At 43.3% G+C, this 16,112-nt stretch overlaps 1 protein-coding gene and 1 long non-coding RNA gene across 3 annotated transcripts in view; one reads left to right on the top strand and one right to left on the bottom strand.

Moving 5' to 3' along the window:
• The window catches only part of LOC143781899 (uncharacterized), a 32,478-nt gene extending 31,738 nt beyond the window's left edge, over nucleotides 1-740 (top strand). For both annotated transcript variants that reach the window (XR_013216830.1, XR_013216831.1), the window contains exons 3-4: nucleotides 300-387; nucleotides 471-740. This is a non-coding gene — a long non-coding RNA (uncharacterized LOC143781899). The remainder of the gene's footprint in view (nucleotides 1-299; nucleotides 388-470) is intronic.
• The window catches only part of EVX1 (even-skipped homeobox 1), a 52,094-nt gene extending 36,274 nt beyond the window's left edge, over nucleotides 1-15,820 (bottom strand). The window contains exon 1 of the mRNA XM_077268818.1: nucleotides 15,792-15,820. Coding sequence (XP_077124933.1) covers nucleotides 15,792-15,810 — 19 coding nt within the window. The 5' untranslated portion in view covers nucleotides 15,811-15,820. The remainder of the gene's footprint in view (nucleotides 1-15,791) is intronic.
• Between the last annotated feature and the right edge of the window lie 292 nt (nucleotides 15,821-16,112).

The raw sequence follows: 16,112 nt of genomic DNA, 5'->3' as shown, positions 1-16,112 counted from the left end.
TTGGATAGAGTCCGAGGGGACCTTAGAGTGTTACATGTGGCTTTTCAGGACAATTGGAAGCTTTGTATTATCATAATTAGCTGCAAATCAAATTTTTTGAAAAAGTTTGTCAAACCTGGTGAATTTGAATTTCAAAATATTAGATCATATCTAGTCACAATATTTACAGGCAATCCACAAAAAATATTCCTATATGAAATATTACCTCGAAATTGGTACGGCCAATATGGAGTCCTCTCTCTTAGTACCTTCTTTCTGTGCATGTATCTTGCTCAGGATTTTCATTCTTCTACTTTTAGAGTATACCTGCTGCATGGCCTACAACTTTCAGTCTTCTTACAATCGATGAAAACATAGCAGTTTGCAGCCGTGTTACGAAAGCAAGAGGTGAGTTTGATATTTTTTATGTTTTATCTATAGAGACAAGTTCTGATCTCAGAGGAGTTTACCATCTTTTTTCCATATTCCAGACATGCACACACTATTACAAGACCACTGGAAAGCTGGATAACCTGACAATATATATTGTAACATTGGAATGTCAAGTCTAAAGGAGATCAACACATGTCAAAGAAAAACAAACAACCACCATATTGAAGTTGAAGTCAAAGAAAATGGCAACTATAGAAAATGTTTCTATTACTGTATTCAAGCTCAGATTCAGACCACTGTACAGATATACAGTCGCATACGTTACAAATAATGTGCTATTAGTAAAAAGTGCATTACACAAAATTCATTTGTAGTGGCCCACTGTAGAGTAAAGTGAAATCTATGCAGGAGCAAAAAAAAAAAAATTGCACACCTTGATCGAGTCAGAATAGGGTAAATTTATATGTTTCGTTTAAACATCAGGAGTTTTTCCCACCATATACATTAAGTTCATGGCTCAATGGCTATCAGACAATTAGTGAAATATATAATGGATATAATTCTCTGTTACATTTTAATTCCATCCTGCCAGGATATACATGAATGAAAATAGGTTTTGTCCTGCAAGTCCAAACTAGAAAGGGTTTAAAGTAGAGCTTCACCTATGAGCAACATTTTCCCTTAAATGTTAAGAAGTAGATTTCAAAACAAATCCCTACTTTGCTAAAATTTAGGCTAATTCACACATACACTGCTCAAAAAAATAAAGGGAACACTAAAATCCCACATCCTAGATATCACTGAATGAAATATTCCAGTTGTAAATCTTTATTCATTACATAGTGGAATGTGTTGAGAACAATAAAACCTAAAAATTATCAACGTAAATCACAACTAATATCCCACAGAGGTCTGGAGTTGGAATGATGCTCAAAATCAAAGTGGAAAATGAAATTACAGGCTGATCCAACTTCAGTGGAAAAGCCACAAGACAAGGAAATCATGCTCAGTAGTGTGTGTGGCCTCCACGTGCCTGTATGACCTCCCTACAATGCCTGGGCATGCTCTTGATGAGGCGGCAGATCTCCTCCCAGACCTGAACTAAAGCATCCGCCAACTCTTGGACAGTCTGTGGTGCAACGTGACGTTGGTGGATGGTGCGAGACATGATGTCCCAGATGTGTTCAATCGGATTCAGGTCTGGGGAACAGGCGGGCCAGTCCATAGCTTCAATGCCTTCATATTGCAGGAACTGCTGACACACTCCAGCCACATGAGGTCTGGCATTTTCATGCATTAGGAGGAACCCAGGGCCATCTGCACCAGCATATGGTCTCACAAGGGATCTGAGGATCTCATCTCGGTACCTAATGGCAGTCAGGCTACCTCTGGTGAGCACATGGAGGACTGTGCGGCCCCCCCAAAGAAATGCCACCCTACACCATTACTGACCCACTGCCAAACTGGTCATGCTGAAGGATGTTGCAGGCGGCAGATCACTCTCCACGGCGTCTCCAGATTCTGTCACATCTGTTGCATGTGCTCAGTGTGAACCTTCTTTTATCTGTGAAGATCAGAGAGCACCAGTGGCGAATTTGCCAATCCTGGTGTTCTGTGGCAAATGCCAAGCAACCTGCACAGTGTTGGGCTGTGAGCACAACCCTCATCTGTGGATGTTGGGCACTCAGACCATTCTCATGGAGTCGTTTTCTAACCATTTGTGCAGACACATGCACATTTGTTGCCTGCTGGAGGTAATTTTGCAGGGCTCTGGCAGTGCTCCTCCTGTTCCTCCTTGCACAAAGGCTGAGATAGTGGTCTTGCAGGTTTTTGCCCTCCTACACCCCCTTCCACGTCTCCTGGTGTACTGGCCTGTCACCTGGTAGCGACTCCAGCCTCTTTACACTATGCTGACAGACACAGAAAACCTTCTTGCCACAGCTTGCATTGATGTGTCATCCTGGATGAGCTGCACTACCTGAGCCACTTGTGTGGGTTGTAGAGTCTGTCTCATGCTACCATGAGTGTGAAAGCACAACCAACATTCAAAAGTGACCAAAACATCATCCAGAAAGCATTGGTACTGAGATGTGGTCCCCACCTGTAGAACCACTCCTTTATTGAGTGTGTCTTGATAATTGCCAATAATTTCCATCTGTTGTCTATTCCATTTGCACGAGAGCATGTGAAATTGATTGTCAAACAGTGTTGCTTCCTAAGTGGACAGCTTGATTTCACAGAATTTTGATTTACTTGGAGTTATATTCTGTTGTTTGAGTGTTCCCTTTAATTTTTGAGCAGTGTATATAAATACTCGTATATATATTGTCCTCATGCTCTTTTCCCCTCTTGTTAGTTGAATAAAACCGAAGAAAAATTGGTAACATTACTTATAAACTGTTGACATTACTAAGAAGACTTAATATGTGATTAACCCCTTTACCCCCAAGGGTGGTTTGCACGTTAATGACCGGTCCAATTTTTACAATTCTGACCACTGTCCCTTTATGAGTTTATAACTCTGGAACACTTCAACGGATCTTGGCGATTCTGACACTGTTTTCTTGTGACATATTGTACTTTATGATAGTGGTAAAATTTCTTCGATATAACTTGCGTTTATTTGTGAAAAAAATGGAAATTTGGCGAAAATTTTGAAAATTTAGCAATTTTCCAACTTTGAATTTTTATGCCCTTAAATCACAGAGAAATGTCACACAAAATACTTAATAGGTAACATTTCCCACATGTCTACTTTACATCAGCAAAATTTAGGAACCAAAATTTTTTTTTGTTAGGGAGTTATAAGGGTTAAAATTTGACCAGCAATTTCTCATTTTTACAACACCATTTTTTTTAGGGACCACATCTCATTTGAAGTCATTTTGAGGGGTCTATATGATAGAAAATACGCAAGTGTGACACCATTCTAAAAACTGCACCCGTCAAGGTGCTCAAAACCACATTCAAGAAATTTATTAACCCTTCAGGTGTTTCACAGGAATTTTTGGAATGTTTAAATAAAAATTAACATTTAAATTTTTTTTACACAAAATTTATTTCAGCTCCAATTTGTTTTATTTTACCAAGGGTAACAGGAGAAAATGGACCCCAAAATTTGTTGTACAATTTGTCCTGAGTACGCCGATACCCCATATGTGGGGGTAAACCACTGTTTGGGCGCACCGCAGAGCTCGGAAGGGAAGGAGCGCCATTTGACTTTTCAATGCAAAATTGACTGGAATTGAGATGGAACGCCATGTTGCGTTTGGAGAGCCCCTGATGTGCCTAAACATTAAACCCCCCCACAAGTGACACCATTTTGGAAAGTAGACCCCCTAAGGAACTTATCTAGATGTGCTGTGAGAACTTTGAACCCCCAAGTGTTTCACTACAGTTTATAACGCAGAGCCGTGAAAATAAAAAATCTTTTTTTCCACAAAAATGATTTTTTAGCCCCCAGTTTTGTATTTTCCCAAGGGTAACAGGAGAAATTGGACCCCAAAAGTTGTTGTCCAATTTGTCCTGAGTATGCTGGTACCCCATATGTGGGAGGGAACCACTGTTTGAGTGCATGGCAGAGCTCGGAAGGGAAGGAGCGCCATTTGGAATGCAGACTTAGATGGATTGGTCTGCAGGCATCACGTTGCATTTGCAGAGCCCCTGATGTACCCAAACAGTAGAAACCCCCAAAAGTGACCCCATATTGGAAACTAGACCTCCCAAGGAACTTATCTAGATGTGTTGTGAGAACTTTGAACCCCCAGGTGTTTCACTACAGTTTACAACGCAGAGCCGTGAAAATAAAAAATCTTTTTTTTCCACAAAAATGATTTTTAGCCCCCCAAATTTATATTTTCCCAAGGGTAACAAGAGAACTTGGACCCCAAAAGTTGTTGTCCAATTTGTCCCGAGTACGCTGATGCCCCATATGTTGGGGTAAACCCCTGTTTGGGCGCACGGTAAAGCTCGGAAGGGAAGGGGCACTGTTTTACTTTTTCAATGCAGAATTGGCTGGAATTGAGATTGGATGCCATGTTGCGTTTGGAGAGCCCCTGATGTGCCTAAACAGTGGAAACTCCCCAATTCTAACTGAAACCCTAATCCAAACACACCCCTAACCCTAATCCCAACGGTAACCCTAACCACACCCCTAACCCTGACACACCCCTAACTCTAATCCCAACCCTAATCCCAACCGTAAATGTAATCCAAACCCTAACCCTAACTTTAGCCCCAACCCTAACCCTAACTTTAGCCCCAACCCTAACTTTAGCTCCAACCCTAGCCCCAACCCTAACCCCAGCCCTAACCCTAGCCCTAACCCTAGCCCTAACCCTAACCCTAGCCCTAACCCTAGCCGTAACCCTAACCCTAGCCCTAACCCTAGCCCTAACCCTAATGGGAAAATGGAAATAAATACTTTTTTTAATTTTATTATTTTTCCCTAACTAAGGGGGTGATGAAGGGGGGTTTAATTTACTTTTATAACATTTTTTATAGCGGATTTTTATGATTGGCAGCCGTCACACACTAAAAGACGCTTTTTATAGCAAAAAAGTTTTTGCATCTCCACATTTTGAGACCTATAATTTTTCCATATTTTGGTCCACAGAGTCATGTGAGGTCATGTTTTTTGCGGGACGAGTTGACGTTTTTATTGGTAACATTTTCGGACACGTGACACTTTTTGATCGCTTTTTATTCCGATTTTTGTGAGGCAGAATGACCAAAAACCAGCTATTCATGAATTTCTTTTGGGGGAGGCGTTTATACCGTTCCACGTTTGGTAAAATTGATAAAGCAATTTTATTCTTCGGGTCAGTACAATTACAGCGATACCTCATTTATATCATTTTTTTATGTTTTGGCGCTTTTATACGATAAAAACTATTTTATAGAATAAATAATTATTTTGGCATCGCTTTATTCTGAGGACTATAACTTTTTTCTTTGATGATGCTGTATGGCAGCTCGTTTTTTGCGGGACAAGATGACGTTTTCAGCAGTACCATGGTTATTTATATCCATCTTTTTGATCGCGTGTTATTCCACTTTTTGTTCGGCGGTATGATAATAAAGCGGTTTTTTGCCTCGTTTTCTTTTTTTTTCCCCTACGGTGTTTACTGAAGGGGTAAACTAGTGATATAGTTTTATAGGTGGGGTCATTACGGACGTGGCGATACTAAATATGTGTACTTTTATTGTTTTATTTTTTTTATTTAGATAAAGAAATGTATTTATGGGAATAATATTTTTTTTTCTTTATTCAGGAATTTTTTTTTTTTTTTTTTTTTTTTACACATGTGGAAATTTTTTTTTGTACCTTTTTACTTTGTCCCAGGGGGGGACATCACAGATTGGTGATCTGACAGTTTGCACAGCACTCTGTCAGATCACCGATCTGACTTACAGCACTGCAGGCTTACCAAGCGCCTGCTCTGAGCAGGCACTCGGTAAGCCACCTCCCTCCCTGCAGGACCCGGATGCTGCGGCCATCTTGGATCCGGGCACCTGCAGCGAGGAGGAGGTAAGAGACCCTCGCAGCAACGCGATCACATCGCGTTGCTCCGGGGGTCTCAGGGAAGCACGCAGGGTGCCCCCTCCCTGCGCGATGCTTCCCAGTGCCGCCGGCACACCGCGATCATGTTTGATCGCGGTGTGTCGGGGGTTAATGTGCCAGGGGCGGTCCGTGACCGCTCCTGGCACATAGTGCCGGATGTCAGCTGTGATAATCAGCTGACACCTAGCAGCGGTCGGCCTCGCTCCCCCCGTGAGCGCCGCCGATCACGCTGGACGTACTATCCCGTCGGTGGTCATACGGGCCCACCCCACCTCAACGGGATAGTATGTCCAATGTCAGAAAGGGGTTAATGATCATGTTTGTGCCCAGATTCACTACTTGTGATACCCGTTGTATTCCCAAGCCTTTGAAGGCCAAGTTTCCTTGACTGGTTATGGATGTTGGACAGGTACATGCAGTGAACTGGCATTTGTGCTAGGCTTAGTTATATCATCTAAACTTATAAGATCCAAAGCTTCTGGTAACTTTACTTCTTCTTTTGACAGTAATTACATATTCTTTTCTTTTGTTTGATTTGTTTTACATGTTGTGTCAAATAGGATTTCCTCCCACATAGGCTATATTATGTAAAACAAAAAATGAAAAGTTTCTCCTACCCATCACAATGTTAAAAAAAAACAGACAGAACACAAACTGCACACCAATGGCATCTGCATAATCAAAAACAGACATATATCTGCTACTTGTTTGTAGGCTGTCTACAAGAAAACGCTGAAATGCGAACAATACCATAGACTAATGAGTACATGTTCTGTCCGTAAAAAACATGGATAGAATATGTACAGGAAACATGGACATTTTATGCTTAAGTTAATACACAATATATTCTCTCTGCCACTCACACCTACCCAAAATAGGCAATGTATGAATGGAGCTTATTAATACAAAAATATTTTTAAAACATAGAAGTGTCCTTCTCCCTGGTATCAAAATTGCCTCAAAGGTCACTACATTATCACATAAATCTCAACTTTTTAAAAATTCAAGCTCCTTAAAAACAATGACCGCATGTGCCATCAGATGTGATCCCGTAGAAACTCACTGGAAAAAAAACTTCCTCCAATTTACAACACCCACATGGAACTACAAAGCCTATAAATATAATTAGCAAATTACCAATAGTTTTCATCAATACATTGTAGCCTGCAAAGGACATCATTATGGTAAGGTTAGATTCTGTTTGAGTTTTAATACAGCAAGACCATATTTATTATTTGTTACCATAGAAAGAGTGATACAGATGTAGCCATGGTGGAATATGATGGCGCTATCTAAATGAGCAAAATAAATCGATAATAATGGTGAAAAGAATTGTGATAACACAGCACTGGGATATCAACGTTCAGAAAAGTGCAATCTGACACCTAACTTGAGATCAGTCAATGGCATTTGAAAATTTAACTTATCTTAATCCACTTAAAGTACCCCACCCATTAACTTTTATGCCCTAAACATGTATAAATGTATGTACCACCATGTCAAATGTGTTAATATACTCACCTACTGCCATCTTTTTCAGAATCCATTCACCATTCCGCTCCTCTCCTCAGTGACATCACCACTCTGCAGACTCTCTGGGTCACACTGCGCTCTGCGAGACCCTGGAAGTTGCTTTTCCAATATACCAGTAAGTCTACGGCACGTCAAAACAAGCCTCCATAGACTTATATTATGAGACTTCCAGCTCACGCATAGAACACAGTGTGACCCAGAAAGTCTGAAGAGCGGTAACGTCACTGAAAACAGGAGCAGAATGACCATGGAGATTTTAGAGAAGACAGTGGTAGGGGAGTTCATTAACACATTGATACTACAGTACATGTACATATGGTCATGGCTGAAAGTGTTGGCACCCATGAAATTGCCGCTGTGGTGCGGGCCGGGGTACTCGGTAGCCAGGTAGGCAGTCTATCATGGATGTCACAGTGGCGATTGCCCAGGAGCGTGGCCGTGACCGGACAAATGAAAAGGGAATATTTACAGGGAATTTGCTGTGACGCCAGCAGAGGTGTCTGGCCAGGGATGGCCAGCGCTGCAAGTGGTGTTCCCAGGGAAGAGATGTTAATGCAGCAAAATGGATCACTCCTCTCAGCAGGAGCATGTCCCTGGGGCAATGATGGAAGTTGTAGTGAGCAGTGTAGCAGAAAGAAGCAAGGAGGCAAAGGAATTCAGTCTTTACCTTTACTGATGATGGATGCAGGTTGAATCCAGGGGTACTGGTCAGTAAGTACAGGCTCCGGCCGGTCTGGAAGCAACTGGAGTCCACTCCACTAAGTGGGTAGAATAAGCCTTCCTATCTGTGTCTGTCTCTTCGGAGATTCAGCAGCTTATGAGCTGATCTGTACTCCCTGCTTGTCTTTTCTGCAGCAGCTCCAGCCAGCAAACATTGCGAGCCTCTTTTGGAAGCTGTACTCTCAGTTCCAGCTCTGAACTCTCTGTAATGTGTTGCTTCTGGTGCTGCAGGGGTGACCAGGGAACCTGCAGTCCCTCTGGTCTCCAGATTCTGCTCCCAGGATTTGCAATCCCGGGGTAGCCTAGGCTTTCCATAGCTCCAACCCCTGGAACCTCCATGTTCTCACTCTTCCCTACCTCACACTACACTGCACTACCCTGCTCTAACTCCTCCCCCCAGACAGAAAGGACCGTCACCCTACACACTAGGGGCTTGTGCTCCCCCTTCTGGTCAGGGATCAGACTTGTGTGTGGATGTGTGGTTTACTTAGTTTAGGGAGCTCCATTTACTTCCAGACATGATACCACCACTGGTTAGGGAGGCAATATCATTGTTACAGCCAGAACGCCACAAAATTGTTCCAGAAAATGAAGTATCTCTCCCAGAAAATTATTGCAATTGAGCGTTTTGTTATACACATGTTTATTTCTCTTGCCCCCATGATGGCACCACAGAGAGAGGGGATCCGCCCTCAGGGACAGGAAACCTACAGGTGAAAAAGGCGGTACCTCTCTCCCACATCAGTTTGGTTTCCTGTCCCTGACGGGGAACCTGCAGCGTGATCGTCGTGGGATGCCGGGGGTCCATTTGTGCAGTTATTGGCAGCGGGGGGCCCTGCTTCGTGACGATGGGTATTCCTCCCCAAAGGCCACATTCCCAGGGTCGGTGGGCCTTGTACGTGAGCGGGGGAGAAGCAGTGAAGAAATATCCAGTCTGCTTCTCCCCCATAAGAAACTAGCAGCCAGTAATAGGTGACGGCGGTCACCTGGTGCCTTACCGCCGGTTATGCAGCCGGAATGCTCATCCAGGGGGCACCCTCCGCTGGCGCCGGTGGGCACTCTGGACCCTAGGGCTGAAGCTGGCATCTCCTCCGGCGTGGTGCAAGGGCCGGGGGATCACAGAACGGCCGCGCTCCCTCCTGGAGCAACATGGCGGCGGAATGCATGCGTGCATGTGCGTACCGAGCACAAAACATTCTGGTAGTCCCAGAATGCTTGGCGCAGGGGTCACTTCCGGGGCAGCGCACGGTATCTCTGGGTAAAGCGCCCAGCGGTGTGCCGCCCCGCTTATACATATAAAGAGGGCAGAAAACAGATGGCCGGTGCTCAGAAAGGTCTCACCATGAGTGAGGTAGAGCAACCGGCAGAAGAAACTCTGCAGTCCCTGCCAAAAAAGTGCCAACCTCAGCAGCAGCAGCACCATTGCCAGAAGCGGCGACAGCACGATGCTTCTTCCCAGCGTTGCAGCTCGGGATCTCAACATAGCAGAGGCTCGGGTGGATCCAGGAGACCAGTAACGGTTCAAGTCGAGGAAGCTACTCCTACGCCAGAACCGGTATCCCCCTTAAATTAGGAGGGTAAGTGATCTTCGTGAATACTCAGTTTCTAAAAGGGGTTATTATTGTGTTTTCTTAGGGAAAGAAATGTACAGCGAAAACCAGGCACAGAGTATGCCCGATCTGCTCCGTAGAACTGCCCACTACATGAGTAAAGAAACTCTATGCCATATGCATAGAAAATACCATTTCCAAAGAGTCCCCAAGATTCGCATCCGACTTGAAACAATTAATTAAATCCCAGGTAGAGGATGCTTTAAAAAGTGCCAAAGGCTTAAAAAAGAAGCGTAGATCCAAACATAGGTCCCCGGAGCCAAGTTCTAGTGAAGAAGATAGTGACACCTCTAATTCAGACAGTTCACTTTCCTCTCTATCATCCTCTTCTTCTTCGGAGGGGGGTCGCAATTGCTTTCCCATCGAGGAGACAGACGCTTTGGTAAAAGCGGTAAGAACTACCATGGCACTAGTAGAGACTAAATCCAAAAAATCACACAAGACTTTAATGTTTAGCAGTCTGGAACAAAGGAAACGTAGAGCGTTTCCAATAAATGATAAAATACATGCCCTAATAAAAAAAGAATGGAAAAGACCAGACAAAAAAGTCCTCTTAACCCCGAAAAGGAAATATCCTTTTGATGACCCAGCCTGTTCTTCCTGGAGTAAAGCACCAAAACTGGATGTCGCTATAGCAAAAGCGTTGAAAATATTTGCTTTACCTTTTGAAGATATGGGGACCCTAACGGACCCTATGGATAAGAAGGCTGAGGTATTTCTAAAAGGATGTTGGGAAGCCGCGGGGGGGGGGGGGGGGGGGGGACTAAAACCAGCTATAGCCGCCACAAAAGTTTCCTCATATCTCATAGGCGCAGTCAGCTGGACTGCATATGAGGAAAGACGGCCAGCGCTCACTGCGCCTGCAGGGGAAAAGAGTGCAGGCGCCGGCTATTTTGAAAACAGCGGTGAGGAGGCGGCGGCGCCCGGCGCCAAGAAGATGTGAGTGACAGCTGTGTGCTGTCTGAAGCAGGGGGGAAACGCCGGCCTACTTGACTGAGGACCAGGTATTTCGGACAAATTATAAAACTGATTATTTCTCTAGTTACAGCACCCAGAACTAAAAGAGCCACCTTGTCAGAATGCAGCATTACTGCTGCACAAGGTGGCCCTTTTAGTTTGAAACGACTGGGGGGGGGGGAGGGTGACAGGTTCCCTTTAATAAATATCCTGTTCATAAATATATTGGAGATTCAGTATCATTAGTGTAAAACATATGTGTTATACCAGTGACAATATTTCACAATGTTGAGAAATGATAGTAAAGCCTTGGTCACACTGTTTATTAGATCTCCATACAACCTTCAAGTTCAACAGTACTGTCATACAGAAAGCCAGCACATGCAAAATTTTAATAGGCATTTTCTAAGAGAGAGTATCAGTGCATCATAGCGCTGCATTTAGAGAGTATGTGCAGGACAGTATTATTGAAATTGGGGACTCCTTGTACCACTGTACATGGTCCCTAATTTTTCTCTAAGAATGCTTTCATTGTAATCAAAAACATATGCACAGTTCAGGGTTTGCTTTACTGCAGTCATATACAGTTTATTAGATTTTTTTAAGTCACTTTTTTTTGTTTTGTGTGTGTTGTATATGGATATCATAAAAAAAATTAAAAACAGTAGAAAGAAAACTCGGCAGAACTGATATTTTTTTAATTAAAAAGTTATAGGAATTAATGCAGTGCAATACTATACAATAAAATACGATGCTCTTGTTTATCAGCTAGTATTTAATTCAGGTATAATAAGGGAAAAAACGCACTGGCGCTCCAAATAATTCCTGGGGGAGGGGGAGAAAAAATGAGTACTCAGTGTAGAATGCTGCTGGTGATTATAACAGGTTCTGTGTTGACCTGTTGGATAAGTGAAACTAATTAATACGTAAATTCACCTGCGCTGTCTACATAAGGGGGTGATACAAACAGGACTATACAATTTGAGAGTAAGGAAGTATATGGGTGTAGAAACACTGTTTGGTGTTATGGGTAGTTGCGTGTAGGTCCTATTTTAATGTTGTAGTAGGATCTTTGTTGCATATAGATCCTGTTTTTAGAGTTGTAGTAGGATCTTTAAAGAGAAAAAAAATGTATAAATGTGTGCTTTTTATATATATATAATGTTTGCAAATATACTGAGATGATAAACTTGTGCGGGTGAGCGTTAATTCGCACTCACTTTGCGTGATCTTAATCGATATATACTCGCAGTTCTTCCTGTTAGAGCTGGGAATGGTTGTTCCCCCGGGATTTGACGATCCTCCCTGTTTGAATAGATTTGCGAGCTTAATGATTTATGATCTAAATAGGCATAAGTATAAATGTACTGAGTTCACTGATGTTAGTTATACTCACTTAAAATACAGACGAATAGTAGAATAATGTGGACTTTGCGGAATTAAGGTACCATTGAGCTGGTTAAATGGTACTGTACTGTGATCAGGGTCAATGTTTTATGTGTATAGGTTCTGATGGATCCTATCCTGATACATTAAATATATTTATTATGCTGGACCCTGATGAAGAGGGCTAGAGCCCTTGAAACGCGTTGGTTTGCTGCCTGTAGCGCACCTGTCCCTTCTGGCCCCGTAGCTCGGTGTCGTCACCCATAGATCCGCCCACCATTCTCTACCACCCACCTCACTGCTGCTTCCGTCCGAGGTGCACGAGGTTTTCGAGATCTTGCGGCTCCTTAAGCTACATCTTCCCCAGCTGACCACACCACCACAGCGGCAGCAGCAGCGGTACGCCCGCTACCCCCGCGATTATGGCAACCTGCCATTAAGGAAACATTGAGTACGTCTGAAACTCACATGCATGTACATCACTTGTGGAACCAGCAAAATCAATATATTTAATGTATCAGGATAGGATCCATCAGAACCTATACACATAAAACATTGACCCTGATCACAGTACAGCACCATTTAACTAGCTCATGTATTTCTCGCATTGCACTTGAAAGTGTGACCCCGGCCTTATTCTAGTAATGGACCCCATATTCATTAGACATAAATATAGCAGAACCTGCCAATTTTGGTAGGACTGGCCAGCCATCTGATATATGAATAGACGTCTCCTGAATGTCTCCAAATAAAAATAGAGGACATAAGTGGAACGCCCACCAGGGCCATAGGGTCCTCGGTATCAGGTCCGGGACTTAAAGGGATGTGTCACGGCGGCGGCGACCCGGTCCATGGCCCATGTAAAAGCGACGGTCTTTAAAGAGGACTTGTGAATAAAGTTTGTGTTCGTGATGCCACCTGTGGTATTCGGTCAGTGGGGACCGACGCTGCTAAAAGGGGTCTGCTGGGGTGATGTTATGGCAGCTAAAATAGTATAACTTCCCACAGGTGAAGCTGGGTCCCAAGGACTCCCGATGTGTAGATGAAGATGGTGAGTGGTGCGGTAAGAAATGGAGGACACAGGGTTGCAGTCTCTTTTCCTATTTACTGAAGACTTCAAGCAACCGCAGTCCAGGGCATTGGATCACAGGTACAGGCAGGGTCCGGCCAGCTTTTAAGCGAGTTCAGAGTCCCCTTTACCAGGTGGAGTTAGAAGCCTTCCTACCAGCGCTGTGGTGTAGTCCCTTGCTTGCCTGTGGCTTCTGTCAAGTTCCTCAATGTCCTCCTTAAAAGGTAGGACACTAACCCATATGACAGGTGGCTCAACCCTTTTTACAGGGTCTCTATCAACACCCGGGCTCTATGCGTCACTGTGTCTCCAGGTGTTAGAGTGGACAGGCGATGTGTACTCTAGCTGTCCTGCCGGTTTCTGCTGTGCCTCTTAGAGTCCAACACAACCCCGGTCTTCCGACTACTGGTATCTGCACTCTGCAGGGAGGTAGCTCAGTCGCAGCTATTCTCCCCAGTTCTTTACTCTCCTTTGCTTTGCTCTCCTCCACGCTCACTACGATGCATTCTTCCTTCAGTATTATCTCTATCCAGGAGCTGCAGCATCCTCGTGGCTGCACGGCCCCTCACTTTCCTCTCTGCCTCACACTGCTCCAGTCTGCTCTCTGGCACTCTCTGTATCTCTGACAGGAACTGACTCACTTTTGATCCAGACCAGAATATATATAGGGGAGCCACCCACAAGCTGGACCAGAGCTCCCCCTTCTTGCCTGAAGTGTGAACATGTTGTATGCTTGTGTTACCTGATAAGGAAAATCTTCCCTCGCTTCCAAACATGACATCACTCTCCCCGTGAGGAAAGCAATGTCACTGTGACAACCAGGATCCTGGGGTGTCACATAAGGATTCTACATTTTAAATGTAAACACCCCTATCCTATTGTTTTAGGATACAGGCCCAAGATTCGGAGTTTCTGCGGGTTTGGCACTGCATTCTTATACGGTGTCAAAACTGCAGCAGCTATCTCTCCCCTCCCCATTAAAGCCACTCATAAGTCTGGGGAAGTTACGATAGATGACTATGCTCATTATTTTACAGACATTTCAAGTTTTTTACAATCGAAAGAATCAATCAAAAAAGCAATTAAAAACACATAATAAACGCAAGTATTTTATGCTGTGTTTTTTGCTGCCAACATTTTGTTTTTTGCTGCAGAAATATCTGCTACAAATACTCAATGTGTGCACAAACCATAAAGAACACAATTTCTTACAGGATACCTCTAGCTACAGAAACTATTTTCATTTTTGATCCAAATTTCAGTACAGATATGTATGCACTTTATGGCTTTTGAAAAGTTGGAGTTTTGTTTTCCGTTGCCGTGCTCCAGATCCCCTTCATGTACAATCAAACAGTGAAATGATGAATAGTTCCCCAAGCAGTAAGCACTAGCTCCCCTAGTGGCGGCTTCGGGTAAGATGATGAGCTCTATGACAGTGTGGAGGGAATTGGCACATTAGGATCCGTGCGTCAGAGCTCCTTATAAAGTAATATTATAAAGGAATAATTGCAGAATTTCGTGCCTAAAGGTGAAATGTTTTTTATAGCTGTAGAACCATCTTATTAAAATTGTAAAATGACTTGAAATCTGAGTTTATCTTTAAATTGGATTTCCAGCTTAGGAAAAAGACTGTGTTTTCCCCAAGAACAGCACATCACTTGTTTTTGGGTTGTGTGTAATATTACAATTTAACTCCATTTAGGTTGAGTTCCCACTTTTAGTTGATGTTGAGTTTCTGACATTAATTATTTCCCCTGTGTCTATAGAAATCTCCTGCCCGCTGAGCTTTTTTTTACTCAGCGTAAACTGACCTGCGGTGAGTGTTTGAAATCCTCAATATGTCAATTTCTCTTGCGGTTAAGTTTTATGTGCAGATTTTCCCCATTGAGTTGCATTAGAAAATCTGCAGGTAAAAAACGCATTTACTACACACACAATTTTAGTAATAAAGTTGTCAAAGCCAAATACCAGGAAGTATGAAATACAAACCAGCATGACGTACCAAACAGAGACAAAAAACACGGAGTCAAAAACAGTGCAAAAAACACAAGTAACCAAATGTACATAAGGCCAAGTTCACACATTGAGTATTTGGTCAGTATTTTACCTCAGTATCTATAATCTGTAAGCTAAAACCAGGAGTGGGTGATAAATACAGAAGTGGTGACAGGTTTCTATTAGACTTTTCCTCTGACTGTTCCACTCCTGGTTTTGGATTACAGATCCTGAGGTAAAATACCGACTCAATACTGATTGTGTGAACATAGCCTAATAGGTTCAGAAATGGATAAAAAAAACACACCAAATACTCATCGTGAGAATGTAGCCTTAAGCTATATTCACACGTTGCATTTTTGCAGCTTTTTTAATGCACATTTTCAGCTCCTTTTCACAGTACCAGCAGAAAGGAAGTCTCATGCACACGCCTCATTTTTTTTTCTGACTGTTTTGTCAAAGATCTGTGTTTTTGGAAAATGCATCATGCCACTTCTCTCGTTTGTTTTCAGCATTTTTGCAGTGTTTTTCAACTACTGAAAGCAATGGGTGGTGCAATAAACATAGAAACTTGATTCCAGCTCACCCTGTTGCTCCATGCTCATCCACCTGGGGCTAAGGCTACTTTCACACTAGCGTTAACTGCATTCCGTCACAATGCGTCGTTTTGCCGAAAAAACGCATCCTGCAAAAGCGTTTGCAGGATGCGTTTTTTCACCATTGATTAACATTAAGCGACGCATTGTGACGGATTGCCACACGTCGCACCCGTCGTGCGACGGATGCGTCGTGCAGTGGCGGACCGTCGGGAGCAAAAAACGCTACATGTAACGTTTTTTGCTCATGACGGTCCGCTTTTTCCGACCGTGCATGCGCAGCCGGAACTCCGCCCCACCTCCCCGCACTT

The sequence above is a fragment of the Ranitomeya variabilis genome, chromosome 6 (genome assembly GCF_051348905.1).
Source record: "Ranitomeya variabilis isolate aRanVar5 chromosome 6, aRanVar5.hap1, whole genome shotgun sequence".
Lineage (NCBI taxonomy): Eukaryota > Metazoa > Chordata > Amphibia > Anura > Dendrobatidae > Ranitomeya > Ranitomeya variabilis.
Note: the sequence above shows the minus strand (reverse complement) of the source record. Positions and strands in the feature narration are given on the sequence as shown.